Source organism: Thunnus thynnus, chromosome 10, assembly GCF_963924715.1.
Source record: "Thunnus thynnus chromosome 10, fThuThy2.1, whole genome shotgun sequence".
NCBI lineage: Eukaryota > Metazoa > Chordata > Actinopteri > Scombriformes > Scombridae > Thunnus > Thunnus thynnus.
The window spans coordinates 21406320-21418899 of NC_089526.1; the positions used below are offsets into that span (position 1 = coordinate 21406320).

Sequence of the window (12580 nt, forward strand, 5' to 3'; positions counted from 1 at the left end):
AAATGAAAGAGGATGTATTTTGAAGTAATCTGGCATAATAACCTCTCAAGTATACTGATGAATTATATTTCCTTTTAATTAAAAGTTCAACCTGGAATTTTCATCTTTTTTCCATTGGTTTTACCCCCTGCTACACCCCTGGCCTGCAATCATATTAACACATTTGTAGATCAGTATTTGATGCCCAAAGACGATCTTTCCATACTAATATCTAAGGGTCAGCCAAAATTTCAAGTTTTTTTAAAAAATTTTTAATTAAAAAGACGGGCTCAGAACAATGTTATGTCAGGGGCTGTAAACTTTAGAGCAGACAAACATGACAGTGGTTTGAATTAACTAAAATACAACAAAACAATTAATATATCACATAATATTTATCAATTCTTTCAAACCTTTATTTGAGCCTCAAAAATTATTGAGTTTCCCTCATTTGCAATGATGTCGAGATACACAATTAAAACCAGAATAGAGTTTAATAGATCAAAAGAGGACAATTCTCAGTGAAAACAATTGCACAATGAGGTGAAGTGGTTTGAGATCATAGTCTCGTACTGTGTAGTGTTTAAGGTAATTAAACTAATTAAATGTTAAACTAGTATCAAATGTAAGATGTCAAACTACTACGTTTTAAAATAACATAATTGTGTTTTCTGTCTTGTTGAAGGTTGCCTATGTCTCCTGTCATTTCAGCACAGTTGGTCACTCTCGCCACCTAGCGCCCTGCTGAGGAACACACAAGGCGTGACAGGTGACGTCGCCTGTTTACAACTGCCAATGAACACGTGGCGCACTAAATCCCGAGCTGCCATTGGCCAATGCCGCAGCAATACGGGCGGGGACTGTCATCTCAACAACCAATAGCGTCTGGCATGTAAATTCCGTTTGAAAATTTCCCGGGAAATCTGAGTTTCGCGGGAGGGCTCTTGAGCGCGTAAACCGTATCCCTTCATTCATCAGGCCGTTTCCTGAAGCCATTTCTAGACTGGGGAAACGAGAGTTGCGCTACTTTTTAATCCGTTGCATCTGCCTAAATGCACTATCATAAGGAAAAATACTTTACGAAAGTCGATGAATCAGACTCTCATCTTCACTTCGGTCTGATTATTTTTGTAACTATTGCGGTGGATTAGCAGCCAGATCGGCTTGAAAGTACAGAGACAAGAAAGGGGTTACCCCGAAAACGCAAGATGAGAAGAGGGATCTCCTCGGCTCCGGACAAAGTGATTTTAGCGGGGGTTGGGGGCTCTCCTCTGGACAATAATATCATTTTGACAACTCTCTCGGATCGTTTAAACCCCGGTCAATCCAACGCTACCTATATCCAAATAATAACCACCCCACCGCCTTGCAACGTTACACAGACATCAAATGTGTGTTTATCCGAGCCTCAGATAAACAACATTTACACAACTCCACAACAGGCTGCAGCAAACGGAGCAGGACAACGACCCGCTTTAGGAAGACCGCCGGTAATCTCATTTTACAGCTCGTTTCAACACATTTGGCTTGCTACAACTAGCCACAAACACGACAAAATGTTAGCCTGCTAGGCTAGCCGAGCTTGTTGTTCGGGCAGCTAACGTTAGCTGCTTAGCGAGGTGGCTAACTAACTACCGCTAGCTGAGTTACCCAAGTGGGTCGGTTAAGTGGTTTGTAGGCTGCTTGGGAAGCAAACGGCGAGTTTAAATTAGTTTTGGCATTTACAGAAACGTAGAGCTGTCACATAATAGCGTGCTCGGCTAAGTTCATGGTGCTTTTGAGTTCGCTTCACCCTTGGAGCCAGATGGAAATATTGGTAAGAGATGAGTAACGTTAGCGGTGGCCTAGTGGCTGCTGTTGGTGTCTTAATTTGGGGGTTGGGGGGGATTGTTGGGCTGCTTGGCTCTTAGTTAGCCCAGTCTTAGCTTTCTATCAAGAATCGACTGGCTAAACTTGCAAGGACAAGGGCTAATACATGGCTAAAGCTTCACTTCAGTTTTGAAACTACTCGGGAGATTCAAGTCGTCTCTTTAAGATGCAAAGCCAACTTGGATGAAGCTTGGAAATCTATGAGTTAGCTTTCAAGGCTAGCAGCAGTATTGATTATTAAGAGGACATCATTACACGTTGTCGGCCTTGACCTCAATTTTGCACAAGTGTATGTGTCTCTTCTGATGTGAATAAAGTGTAACATTATGGTGCCTTTCATGCCAAGTAAAGTGAAACTCGAGTTTGTTGCATTAGTGCTGATTTGCACATTTCCTGTTCTCTACCTGCACAAACCACACAAAATAGTTTCAGCAGTCGTCAGAGGGTGTTGGTTTGTTATTGGCTATTCATCTTTCATGAATTAAACCAGTCTGTGTATCTCAGGCTGTAAGCCATGACCAGGCAGGAGGTGAGGGGAGCTGCTGGCTGATATAAAATGGCTGACATTTTGACTGTCAACAGAGGGCATATTATTCCTTCTCAGACTGGGGCTAGATTTAATAAGATAAAGTATTGAGGATGGGTCTACCTATGATTAAAGTACTTTACATTTCCTGGGGGAAAATGGACTTCTTCCTTAACATTGGGTTCAGAGGGAAATGCAGCAGACCAGCACCCTGGGAATGGTGTGTTGCTCAAAGACACTAAAACTGGGTGGGTTCTTCTCAACACATAAGTTTAGGGATTCCTTGGTTGAAGAGACTTATTTACTAAGCCACTATCCCATGGAACAGTGATGACAACTCAAATGGCAGTTTAGGCTCATGATTGCAAATGTATTTAGGTTTTCCATGGAAAAATGTTTTCAGATATGGTCAAACAGTTCTACATTTGCAGTATAAAGTATCAGGGATGTTGAACACATAGCCTGAATGGACTTGAGCGTGGCAAAATCGTGTGGACATACTGATAATAAACATATCTTGCCCAGAAATGGATTGTGATAGGTTAGACATAGGCAGACTGTAATTTCAATGGTAAGATGAATGCAAAAACATCATTTCAATTTGATTGTGTGAATAGGTTCCAGAAAAATAAGTTTTTACATTCTTGGACAGCAGTTTGGGATCTCCTTTAAGCAACATTTGAAGTGTGTAGGTGGGTTATGCGGCCATGTGGTCATTGTAAGTATACTTGTATTGGTTTCTTTGGCATTACTGTGCTGCAGTGGGATCAAACCCATAGGTGTGACTCACCCTGAAGCAATGTTGGTTTGTCTTGGCCAATCAATTCAGAAAAGAAGAAATCATAACCACTGGTTTTGCGCCACATCATCAGCTGCCTGAAGACGTACTACGCTGACACAACTTCTCCATGATACTTTGGAAACTTGATGAAAAACATCCTGTCTCTTGAAAGATTTTATGACTGTCCTTCAGAAATGTTTAATATGGTATGCTTGTCAAAAGTGAAATCTAACAACTGCAGAGGAAGAGCGTCCTCACAGATTGAATGATCAAAAGGAACCTAACAATGGCAATGTGCAAGTGCAGAGTATCAAACAATTTATAAACCTTTTCATTATTATTATTTTTTTAACATTTTATTGTATTTCTATTCACCTTTTTTAAATCATATTTATGCCTTAGAAGCACTGGAGAAGATTAGAACAATGATGCATTTAGCATCACGCATCGCTGCTTGTGAGGTGATGTCGAGCGTGACTGCTGTTGGTCCTGCAAAAGCAACCAAAATACACATATTTGTTGTTAACAGTCATTTTTTTGTTCCCCTTTTAGGCAAAAAGGCGGTTAGCACTTGATGATTCAGACCACCAGTACCAGTCAGAACCAGCCAGGACTCCAAGAGGCAGAGGAGGGACTGCGGTCGCCAATGGGGCACGGCTAAAGACACCCAGAAGTAAGAAGCAGAAGGATTTACACCTTGTTTGCACATGCAACTCAAAATTATACAGAATCTATGTGTTGGAGATGGTTCACGCCAAGTTTCATTCGCACGAACAGTCTAGATGCAGCTACTGTGTACAGTTATCAGAATAACTGTACACAGTTGGGCTGAACGTGTTGGATGGTGTGACGCTCACCTTTAGGAAGTCGACTATGTGTCCTTTCATAGTTTGTGTCAAAATAATAGGCCTTAAACATTCTTGAAAATCAATCATCTCAAAAGTACTTCCTTTATTTCTTCTTCTCTTCATTAAAACATAGCACGCAAGTTCATCAATTAAACTTATCACTGCGGACCTCTCGATAGTTGGATCAACATTTGTATCTTGAGGAAGGCCCTGTAATTCCTTTTTTTTTTTTTTTTTTTAGATACAGCAGTAGTTTTAAAATGAACTTAAATACGTTTAGCTGCCAAAGTCGTGAGTACAAAATGAGGCAGGTTTGGTGTCTAATTGACGTGTCCGCCCCTAAAATATAACAATTCTAAGTTCTAAGTGAATTTTACTGAATAGTAGTTTTCACGGTGTTCCTTAAGAAATGGGGTAGTGGAGGTGAAATGCAAAGCGCACATAAGGAAAAACATGAAAACAATTGGAATATTCTTCTTAGCTGTGTCCAACACAAAATTCAAATTATGATGTTCCCACAGGTGTCCCTTGATTGTCTTTTTACTCTCTGCATGTCGCTCCTGCAGAGTTTACAGAAGTACAATAGTACTGGATCAAATTCAAAAAAGTAAAAATGTGTTTATCAATTGTTGTGCTTATAAAGCTCTATACTGTAACTATGTGATCATGTTGATTTCAGCCACATAATGTTTTGGAGGGAAAACAGGATCTGTGGTGTTGCCTCGTATTCTTCTCTAAAATAACCCTCTCATGAGAGGAACTGATGCTATCGAGAGGAATGGATTAAAAAAAAAGTCCAACTGGTAAATAACTAACTTCAACTTGACGCTTTATGAAAAAAAATATGTCCAGCTGGTGATTATTAAAGTGGCTGGTGATAAACGATAACCCAGTGCTTGACCCACAGCGTTGTTGTGGTCGACCGCACCTCATGATTCACACATCCTCATTGATAAGAACTTGGCCTCTAACATTTTCCGACTGGAAAACCCCTTTGTCTTCCCAAACATTGCAATTTTCTTCAGCTATTAAAACTCATAATACAGTCTAATAGTACAACACTACAGACATAAGTCTCCCAAAATGACCATAGAATTGAATTTACCCTTTTCTGACAAAGTTACAACACAAAACTGAAAATGAGAGGCTTAATAAAGGAAGATTTATTGTAGGCTGTTTGTTTTACATTTAGTTTAGATTGTATTGCTATTCATTTCTTATGACACATCTGCTGCTGCAGAATATCTTGCTTTTTGATATCCAAGTGAGTATGAGAACGCTGTGGTTGGGTTAACTCTTACACGTTACTTATAAACCCATGTTTTGCTTGGCCTCTTGTTCCCAAGTAAAAATGTTGTTAGGAACTTCTGAGTCTTAACTTCCTTGCTAAAATTCAGTGTCAAGTATAATGCTGATATATGTTGTCCTGTACCTTTATTTCTCTTTTCCTCCTCTACCATAGCACCCAAGTCTCCACCAGAGAAGACGCGGTACGACACCTCCCTGGGCCTGTTAACTAAGAAGTTTGTTGACCTCCTCGCTCAGTCCTCTGATGGAGTTTTGGACCTCAATCTCGCCGCGGAAACCTTGCAGGTAATGTCATATCCAAGCTGATAATGACTGAGAAGATTTATAGGGTACATTGAAAACATGTGGTGGCAAGGATTGATTTTTTTTTTTTTCTGTGGTTGATGTAGTGAGTGGTGATTTACAGTTAAACCTGCCACTAAATATGTAACTCACAAAGACTCTCCATGTCCTCTACATTCAGGTACAGAAAAGACGGCTGTATGATATCACTAATGTACTAGAGGGCATTCACCTCATCAAGAAGAAATCAAAGAACAACATTCAGTGGATGTAAGTCGTCATTCTCTCTCACTCAACACATGGTTTCATCTTCTTAAGAGTACATGTTGTCTCACCTGTGGACCAAAACACCACCTAAAATTCACACTCTGGCAGCTTATAAGAAAGATCTGTCCTCTCTTATTAGAGTTTTCTGGGTTCTTTCATTTCTCGATCCTTCATCTTTTCTCTATTTTCCTCTTTCTCCTGACCTTCCCTCCCTTTCTCTTGCCCAATGCTGTGCTTCCGTTTCTAAAAGCTATAACTATCAGAATACTGATAGTTTGATCAAAGTACTGTACAAACGAGGAAACCTAATTTCTGCCAAGATAACATTAACTGAGCCGAGTTGTGTGTATGTATTACTTTTGCAGTGTGAAGCTTTTAAAAGCCCCAGGAAATCTGTGCAGGTTTATTTTGGACTGATGTACAAGTGTTACGAATGGTTTTGGCCCGTAAAAGGATTCAGAGTGTTCTTTGAAAGGAAGGCAGGTGGTTGCATGCAACCTATTGCCACATCAAAGTATGAGGATACCTGACTGTTTTAATTATAACCCTCATTTGTTCAGTGATCACTAAGCGCACATGCAGTTTAGGGAAAGGCCTTAAGTACCTGTGCTTACCAGTTTAGGTATATGAATGTATTGAAATTGATGAGCTCTGAACATTTTTTTCTGCTGTGTTTTTGGTTAAACTGTATCTGTTTTCTTTTGGTTAGGGCCCAGTGTTGATTTTTCCCTTTCATAGGTATTACGTGGTTGGCCTTAGTTTAGATGTTGCTGACAGGCCATATCAGTCCCTTAACTTGGAAATGTCCTCAGACCATTCGTTGTGTTAATCTTGTATTAAATGACTGTGAGGAAAGCCATTTAACAGCCCAAATATTTTCTGTACTCTGACTTTCTTCATCGTAGTAATTTGTGGAAGCTAATTTTAGGTTGCAAGGCAAATCTAGGAATATTTTTACAAATACATTTTCTGTCATACAATTGACATCAAATACGATCCCACACTTTAAAAATAATACTATCATCCTCGCAGGAAAGGTATCACACGAGTATCGAAACATATCCCGACTTCTACCACAAATGGCTTCGTTGTTGAAAAATATTGTACCGAATATTTGAAACCATGAGTATGAGACAATACAATAGCTGCTAGAGGAGAGCCCGAGCCGGTACTAAATCTGTTTTAATTCACCCTTCTCTCACTCACAGGGGCTGCAGCCTGTTGGAGGTCGAGGGGGCACTGAGCCAGAGACAAAGACTGACAGCAGAAGTTTCTGCACTGGCCGAAGAAGAGCAGAGGCTTGAACAACTCATCCAGAGATGCAGCCTGGACATGAGACATATGAGCGAGTTGCAAAGCAATCAAAAATATCCTTATATGGTTATTCCTGAGCAGTGAATGGAAAATGAGGCAACAGCGATGTATCTACAGTGATATTCTGACCTCTGATTTTTTTTTTTTTTCATAGCAAAATCATTTGAAGAATATACTAGATCCTAAACAGATGAACCAGGCTTCATCTTCCACCTCTGCATATAGAAAACCCTGACTATGACTGTCTCATCTTTTCACTTTGTCAACTAAAGCACATCTTTGTTTTTTAGTGCTTACAATATTAATAACCAGCAGTGTGGAGGTTTGTCATCACACAGTGAGCATTTTTAGTCTTGCATATTTGTATGTTTAGTATTAACATGTACTGTTCTGACTTTGGATGCAGAGTTATTTCTTTGACCTGTTCGTCTCCACATATGCCTACGTAACGTACCAAGACATCAAACAGGCGGGAAACCTTAGAGACCATACTGTTATTGTCATCAAAGCACCTACAGACACCAAACTAGAAGTACCAGACCCTGATGAGGTACGCGCGTGTTCATGCACGGACTGGATTTGTTGTTGTCGTGATGAAACTTCTGCTTCCTCACTTGCCATCACATATGACATGTATTTTGGTTAGAGAACAGCTGTACATTTGGGGAAATTTTCAGGTTTTCCACAGATGAGTTTAGTATTGATTGTAACTCCACATCCAGAGTTGACTTTAATCAGTCTGTCCATCCATCTGATAAAGAGCAGTCCTGTCAGTGTTGTGATTTTGACTTCTTTCTTCCTGTTTTCAGAGTTTGTCCATTCATCTGACCAGCACCAAAGGTCCTATAGAAGTCCTGCTGTGCTCAGATGAGGAGAATGACCCCAGGAGTCCTGTGAAAAACGGCAACATGGACATTAATGGGAACTCACCTTTCCTCAAAGTCCTTCAAGGTTTGTTGGAGATGGGTGTGAGAGTACAGCGGTGTTGATGCTCAGCATGTTGTAAAGAGACTGTTGTATCTTCATATAATGCCTTAGGTGGACATTCGTGAGTGTTTAGGTGGCGCTCACACCAAGCATGTTTTGAGCCTTTAATTTGAACCCAGAGATTTCAAATTGCGCTGACATACTGTATATTTTTGAAGCATGTCTAGAGTAATTTCTTGCTGCTGAAGAAGTGTGATGCCTCTTCCATATAACTTTGGAACAGAAGGTCTGGTATGCATATGCAGAATATCTTGTGTTGCTAAAATACACAAGGAGAGATCCTGCAGCCAACTGTTGTGACACCTTTTGATGTCACATACTAGAGCCTTTTTAGACTCTTAATTCAACTTAATATTTAAAAATTAGCAAACAATAGATATGTAGAAAATATCAGTCAAGTCAGCAAGGTTTAGCTAAATTGGTATTGGCTCAGTACTCAGCTTTCTTTGGCATCCACCCTCTCTGAACTGAAAAATTTGCTTTTATGTCTTAAACATCAACCTCATGAGGAACACCATAGAAAAATTCATGCTGTGATTTGGTATCAAGAACTTTTGACATTTGTTAAAGTCATATATCCCCTGAATTCTCTAGGTCTCTAATTTGTGTTTGTAAAGTTCCATGAGGCTGTGATTATCCTTGAGGTCACAATAGGTCATTTTATACACTGAGGTCAAGTTTAAAAAAAAAAAATCTCCTTACAATGAAATGGCCACTATGGGGACTAACATCATTACACATGAATACAACTGGGCTCATTGAAGCCACAGGAGTCCCAGCTTTCCAGTCATACCAAATTTATGCATTTCCAAGACTGTTTAGGGACCCCAATATGCAGAAATATTCAAATACACCATTTTCAGAATAGGCGAAAATGACATATTTATACTACATGCAAAAAACTGCATGGTTTTTGCTCAAAACTGCATGGGATTAGCATAAAGTGGGCATGTTTGTAAAGGGGAGATTTGTGGGTAACCATACAACCCATTTTCATTCAGATTTCTTGAGGTGAGAGGTCAAGGGACCCCCTTAAAACAGGCCATGCCAGTTTTTCCCCTCGACAAACTTTAGCTTTAGAGCGTTACTTAGCAGGACATGGTTGATACCAATGGATTCCTTAAGTAACTGGAGTAACTGGTTGACTCACTTTTCTTCCACAGATTCCAGCTGCACGACCACATCTTCCAGCCCCTCCCTGCCTCCACCCTCCTCCTCAGCTGTCTCCGTCACTACTCTTTCCCCCATCTCGTCCCCTTACACCAGTCTTCTCCAGCAAACAGAAGATCAGATCCCTTCATCCCTGGGGCCTTTCTTAAACCTTGGGCCTCCTCTTCTGGACCAAGATGACTACCTTTTAGGTTTGGGAGATGACCAGGGAATCAGCGACTTGTTTGACGCCTGTGACTTTGATAAGATACCCTCTTTTGGCCTGGATGATCTCCTGTGCAGCTAGCGATAGCTAATAGAAATTCACACTAAGTGCATGGGAGTGAGATGAAGAATCAGTGAGTTTTGATGCCTGTGGCTTTGTAGTTAGTCTAAGCCAATTCTAAATAGATGGAAAATAAATATTGAGGGCTTTTTCAGTCCCAGAGGGACTAAATGCCATGTTCTTTCATGGCGTCAGAGATAAATGGCCTTGCATGATTTCACACCAAGACGTGACTGGTCAGTGTGAAGACATATCCATTACTCTTTGTCTCAGGCTCTTGTAAGGCCTCCAGTGTAGCTGAGGGGTGGGGGACATGGAACATCTGAAAGCCCATGTTGTCTCTTTGGTTAAGAATAAAAGTAGAGGGAAAGGCTATCTATCTTTCTGTATGACGCAAGGTTCACGTCATTTTACAGAGAGACCAACAAAGACAGAAGACCCCCTGACACCACCTGGCATTAACACACATCATAGGTAATTGGGTCGGGTTTGAGTTTATAAAATCCAAGTGTAGATGCACTGATGATATGATCACCCAAAACCATCCTCAGTCTTTAAAGGATGCTGTGACTCATTTGACAGGTCTGTAAATCCATGTTTTAGCGAGACAATGATGCCTCTCTGTATACCCAGTGATGCGTTTTCATGTCAGGTGTTCAAGCTTATCCCGGTAACCCTCCTTTAGACCTATTCTAGAGATTAACATGTGTTAATGCCAAGTGCTGAAGGGGCAGAAGAATTTTTACTGATTTCATTCTATTACACCAATGATCTGTGATTGAAGGTTACACTGCTGACTGTTAAGTAGGCATTTTTTGTGTGTGCAAATGTAGAACATTTTAGAAATGAAAAGGAATATAAAAAAAAAAAAGAAAACAGGCCAATTTTGGTACACAGAATTCATGACTACAGTTGTTATCTGAAGGTTAGGCAGGCTGAGGCTTCGGTCGCTTGTCTCTGTGCCCGCTCAGACTCTTGTCAGGTTTCACTATTGTGTATTTGGGCTTATATTCATGAAGTTGCTAAGAGTACAAGTGTTTTGTACATTTAAGCACTATGTAAATGTATTGGGAGTTGCATGGAAATAGAAAGACAGTTTTGGAGTGCACATGACTTAATTATTCAATTTAAAGTAACCTGTAAAATGGCAGTGTACTCTAAATCCTCTAAAAGAAGACAGGTAGACACTGGTGTACAAAATATTGATGCCATATGTCAAATAATTGGTTATACCCACTTTCAGGTCATCCCCCAGGTAAAATTAATAAGGGATTTTCGTTACCTGTTAACATGATCAGTCTTTTGACTACTGATCAAGAGGGCAACCTTATATTTTGTACATTTAGTAAATGTTTACAATGCAACATGGGAATAGAAAATGTGATGCCTACCTTTACATCACCCAGAAATGTTTATGTCGCTAACTCAGCCCAGAAAAGCCATGTTAGATTAAGCAAAAACGCTTGGTATACCTGTATAAATCTGGCCTGTTATCACACATGATGTGCAAACTTGATTATCATCTCTAACACATAATCCTATCGATACTTTGTGAATTCAGGACCCAAACTTGTGCTTTCTTGTTGCTTTTTTTTTTTTTTTTTTTTTTACCTGTCCCTTCCATCTGCATCAGCAGAAGCTGCCGTAACCAAACTTCCCCGTAAGCCCCCTCCGTTAGACTGTGCTGTGAAATGACACCATGGTTTAAGCTAATCAGAATAATTTGACTTTGAACCACTTCTCGATGCACATTACCCACTTGGTGTTTTCTGAAAGGCAGCGCATGAGACAGTTTAGATGAGTATACATTTTTTAGGTTTAATAAGTAATGACTTTTAATGGATTTTAATACTGTAGAAATGACTAATAATATCACTGTCACATTAAGAAGAAGGGGCCAGATAGCCACTAATTGAAGGGCTTTTTCCTTCCATAACCTGGATATTTAAAGAAGGAAAGAATTACAAATATACCTGTTTTGTAATTTGAACAAATTCAGTGCAACCGAGCTTGTTTCACACTAGGCCTTGGAAATGTGAATATTCAGTGGTCCTAGACAACAAACACTGATAAATCAAGAAAAGCAATCCAGAGTACTTTGTTAACTTTTATTGTCTGAAGGTATTTGGAATACCATTGCTGTCCACTTCTTAATGGCCTCTTGGGTTTGATTAAACCTCTCATATAAACAAAAACCCAAACATGTTGTCTGAAACCCCGGCTTTTAAACTATAGAAACCTGCGGCCGCAGGTTATATTGCTGCTGTTAGTGTTAACTTTTTCCCCAAACCTGATTGATGTGCGCTTGAGTAATTGTGTGTGCAGCATGTGTGAGTTATGTCAAAGATCAAGCTTGCTAAAGAGTAAGCCTGCCATGTGTAAATTGATGTACAGTTTTCTAAATTTTTCAGTGCACAAGGTACTGTAGGCTACCTCTCACTTAATGTTTGACAATAGTAGTAGGGCATAGAGGTAAATGCCATAGTGTGTATGAGTCTTTGAATTCCCTTTCCTTGTCATGGAAATTACCTTTGTATCATTTAGCAGTGATGTTGGATATTGCATCGCACTTTTGACTTTTGATGTGTGCGAGAATCCACTCCTATACCCTAATGTAAGAATAAGAATGCCTTTGCTCTTAAAGCAGTCTCATGCTGTCACATCTAAAATTTGAATATTGGGGTGCACATTTGATGGGTAGGAAAGTGGACAAATGTATTGCAATATTTTCTCAGATTTTTTTTTTTTTTTTGGGAGGGGGGGATATTTTCCATAAGTTATTTAGTTATTCAGTGTTTTTTTTTTTTTTTTAAATCTTTTCATAAAATGCAGAGCATCTCTTTGACCTGAAAACTAGGAGCAATTGATAATGCATGCATGCAGTCATTCATTCACAGTGAGCCGATCTGCCATTTACTGGTCATTAGGAGACATGGCTATGTCTATAGACACCACTGGACCAGGATCAGTGACTTGTGTCCACT

General features: G+C 39.8%; 1 protein-coding gene across 2 annotated transcripts; it reads left to right on the forward strand.

Moving 5' to 3' along the window:
* The first annotated feature begins 914 nt into the window (after positions 1–914).
* LOC137191743 (transcription factor E2F3-like) lies at positions 915–11305 on the forward strand. Of its 2 annotated transcripts, none has more exons than XM_067602099.1 (8): positions 915–1469; positions 3708–3828; positions 5466–5596; positions 5775–5863; positions 7069–7227; positions 7610–7724; positions 7984–8125; positions 9325–11305. In XM_067602099.1, the coding sequence occupies exons 1-8, from the start codon at positions 1188–1190 to the stop codon at positions 9615–9617; spliced, it is 1332 nt and encodes a 443-aa protein (XP_067458200.1). In that variant the 5' UTR covers positions 915–1187; the 3' UTR covers positions 9618–11305. The 2 variants fall into 2 exon arrangements, with proteins under 2 accessions (XP_067458200.1, XP_067458201.1); XM_067602100.1 differs by lacking the exon at positions 915–1469 and adding an exon at positions 1506–1795.
* The last annotated feature ends 1275 nt before the right edge of the window (positions 11306–12580 follow it).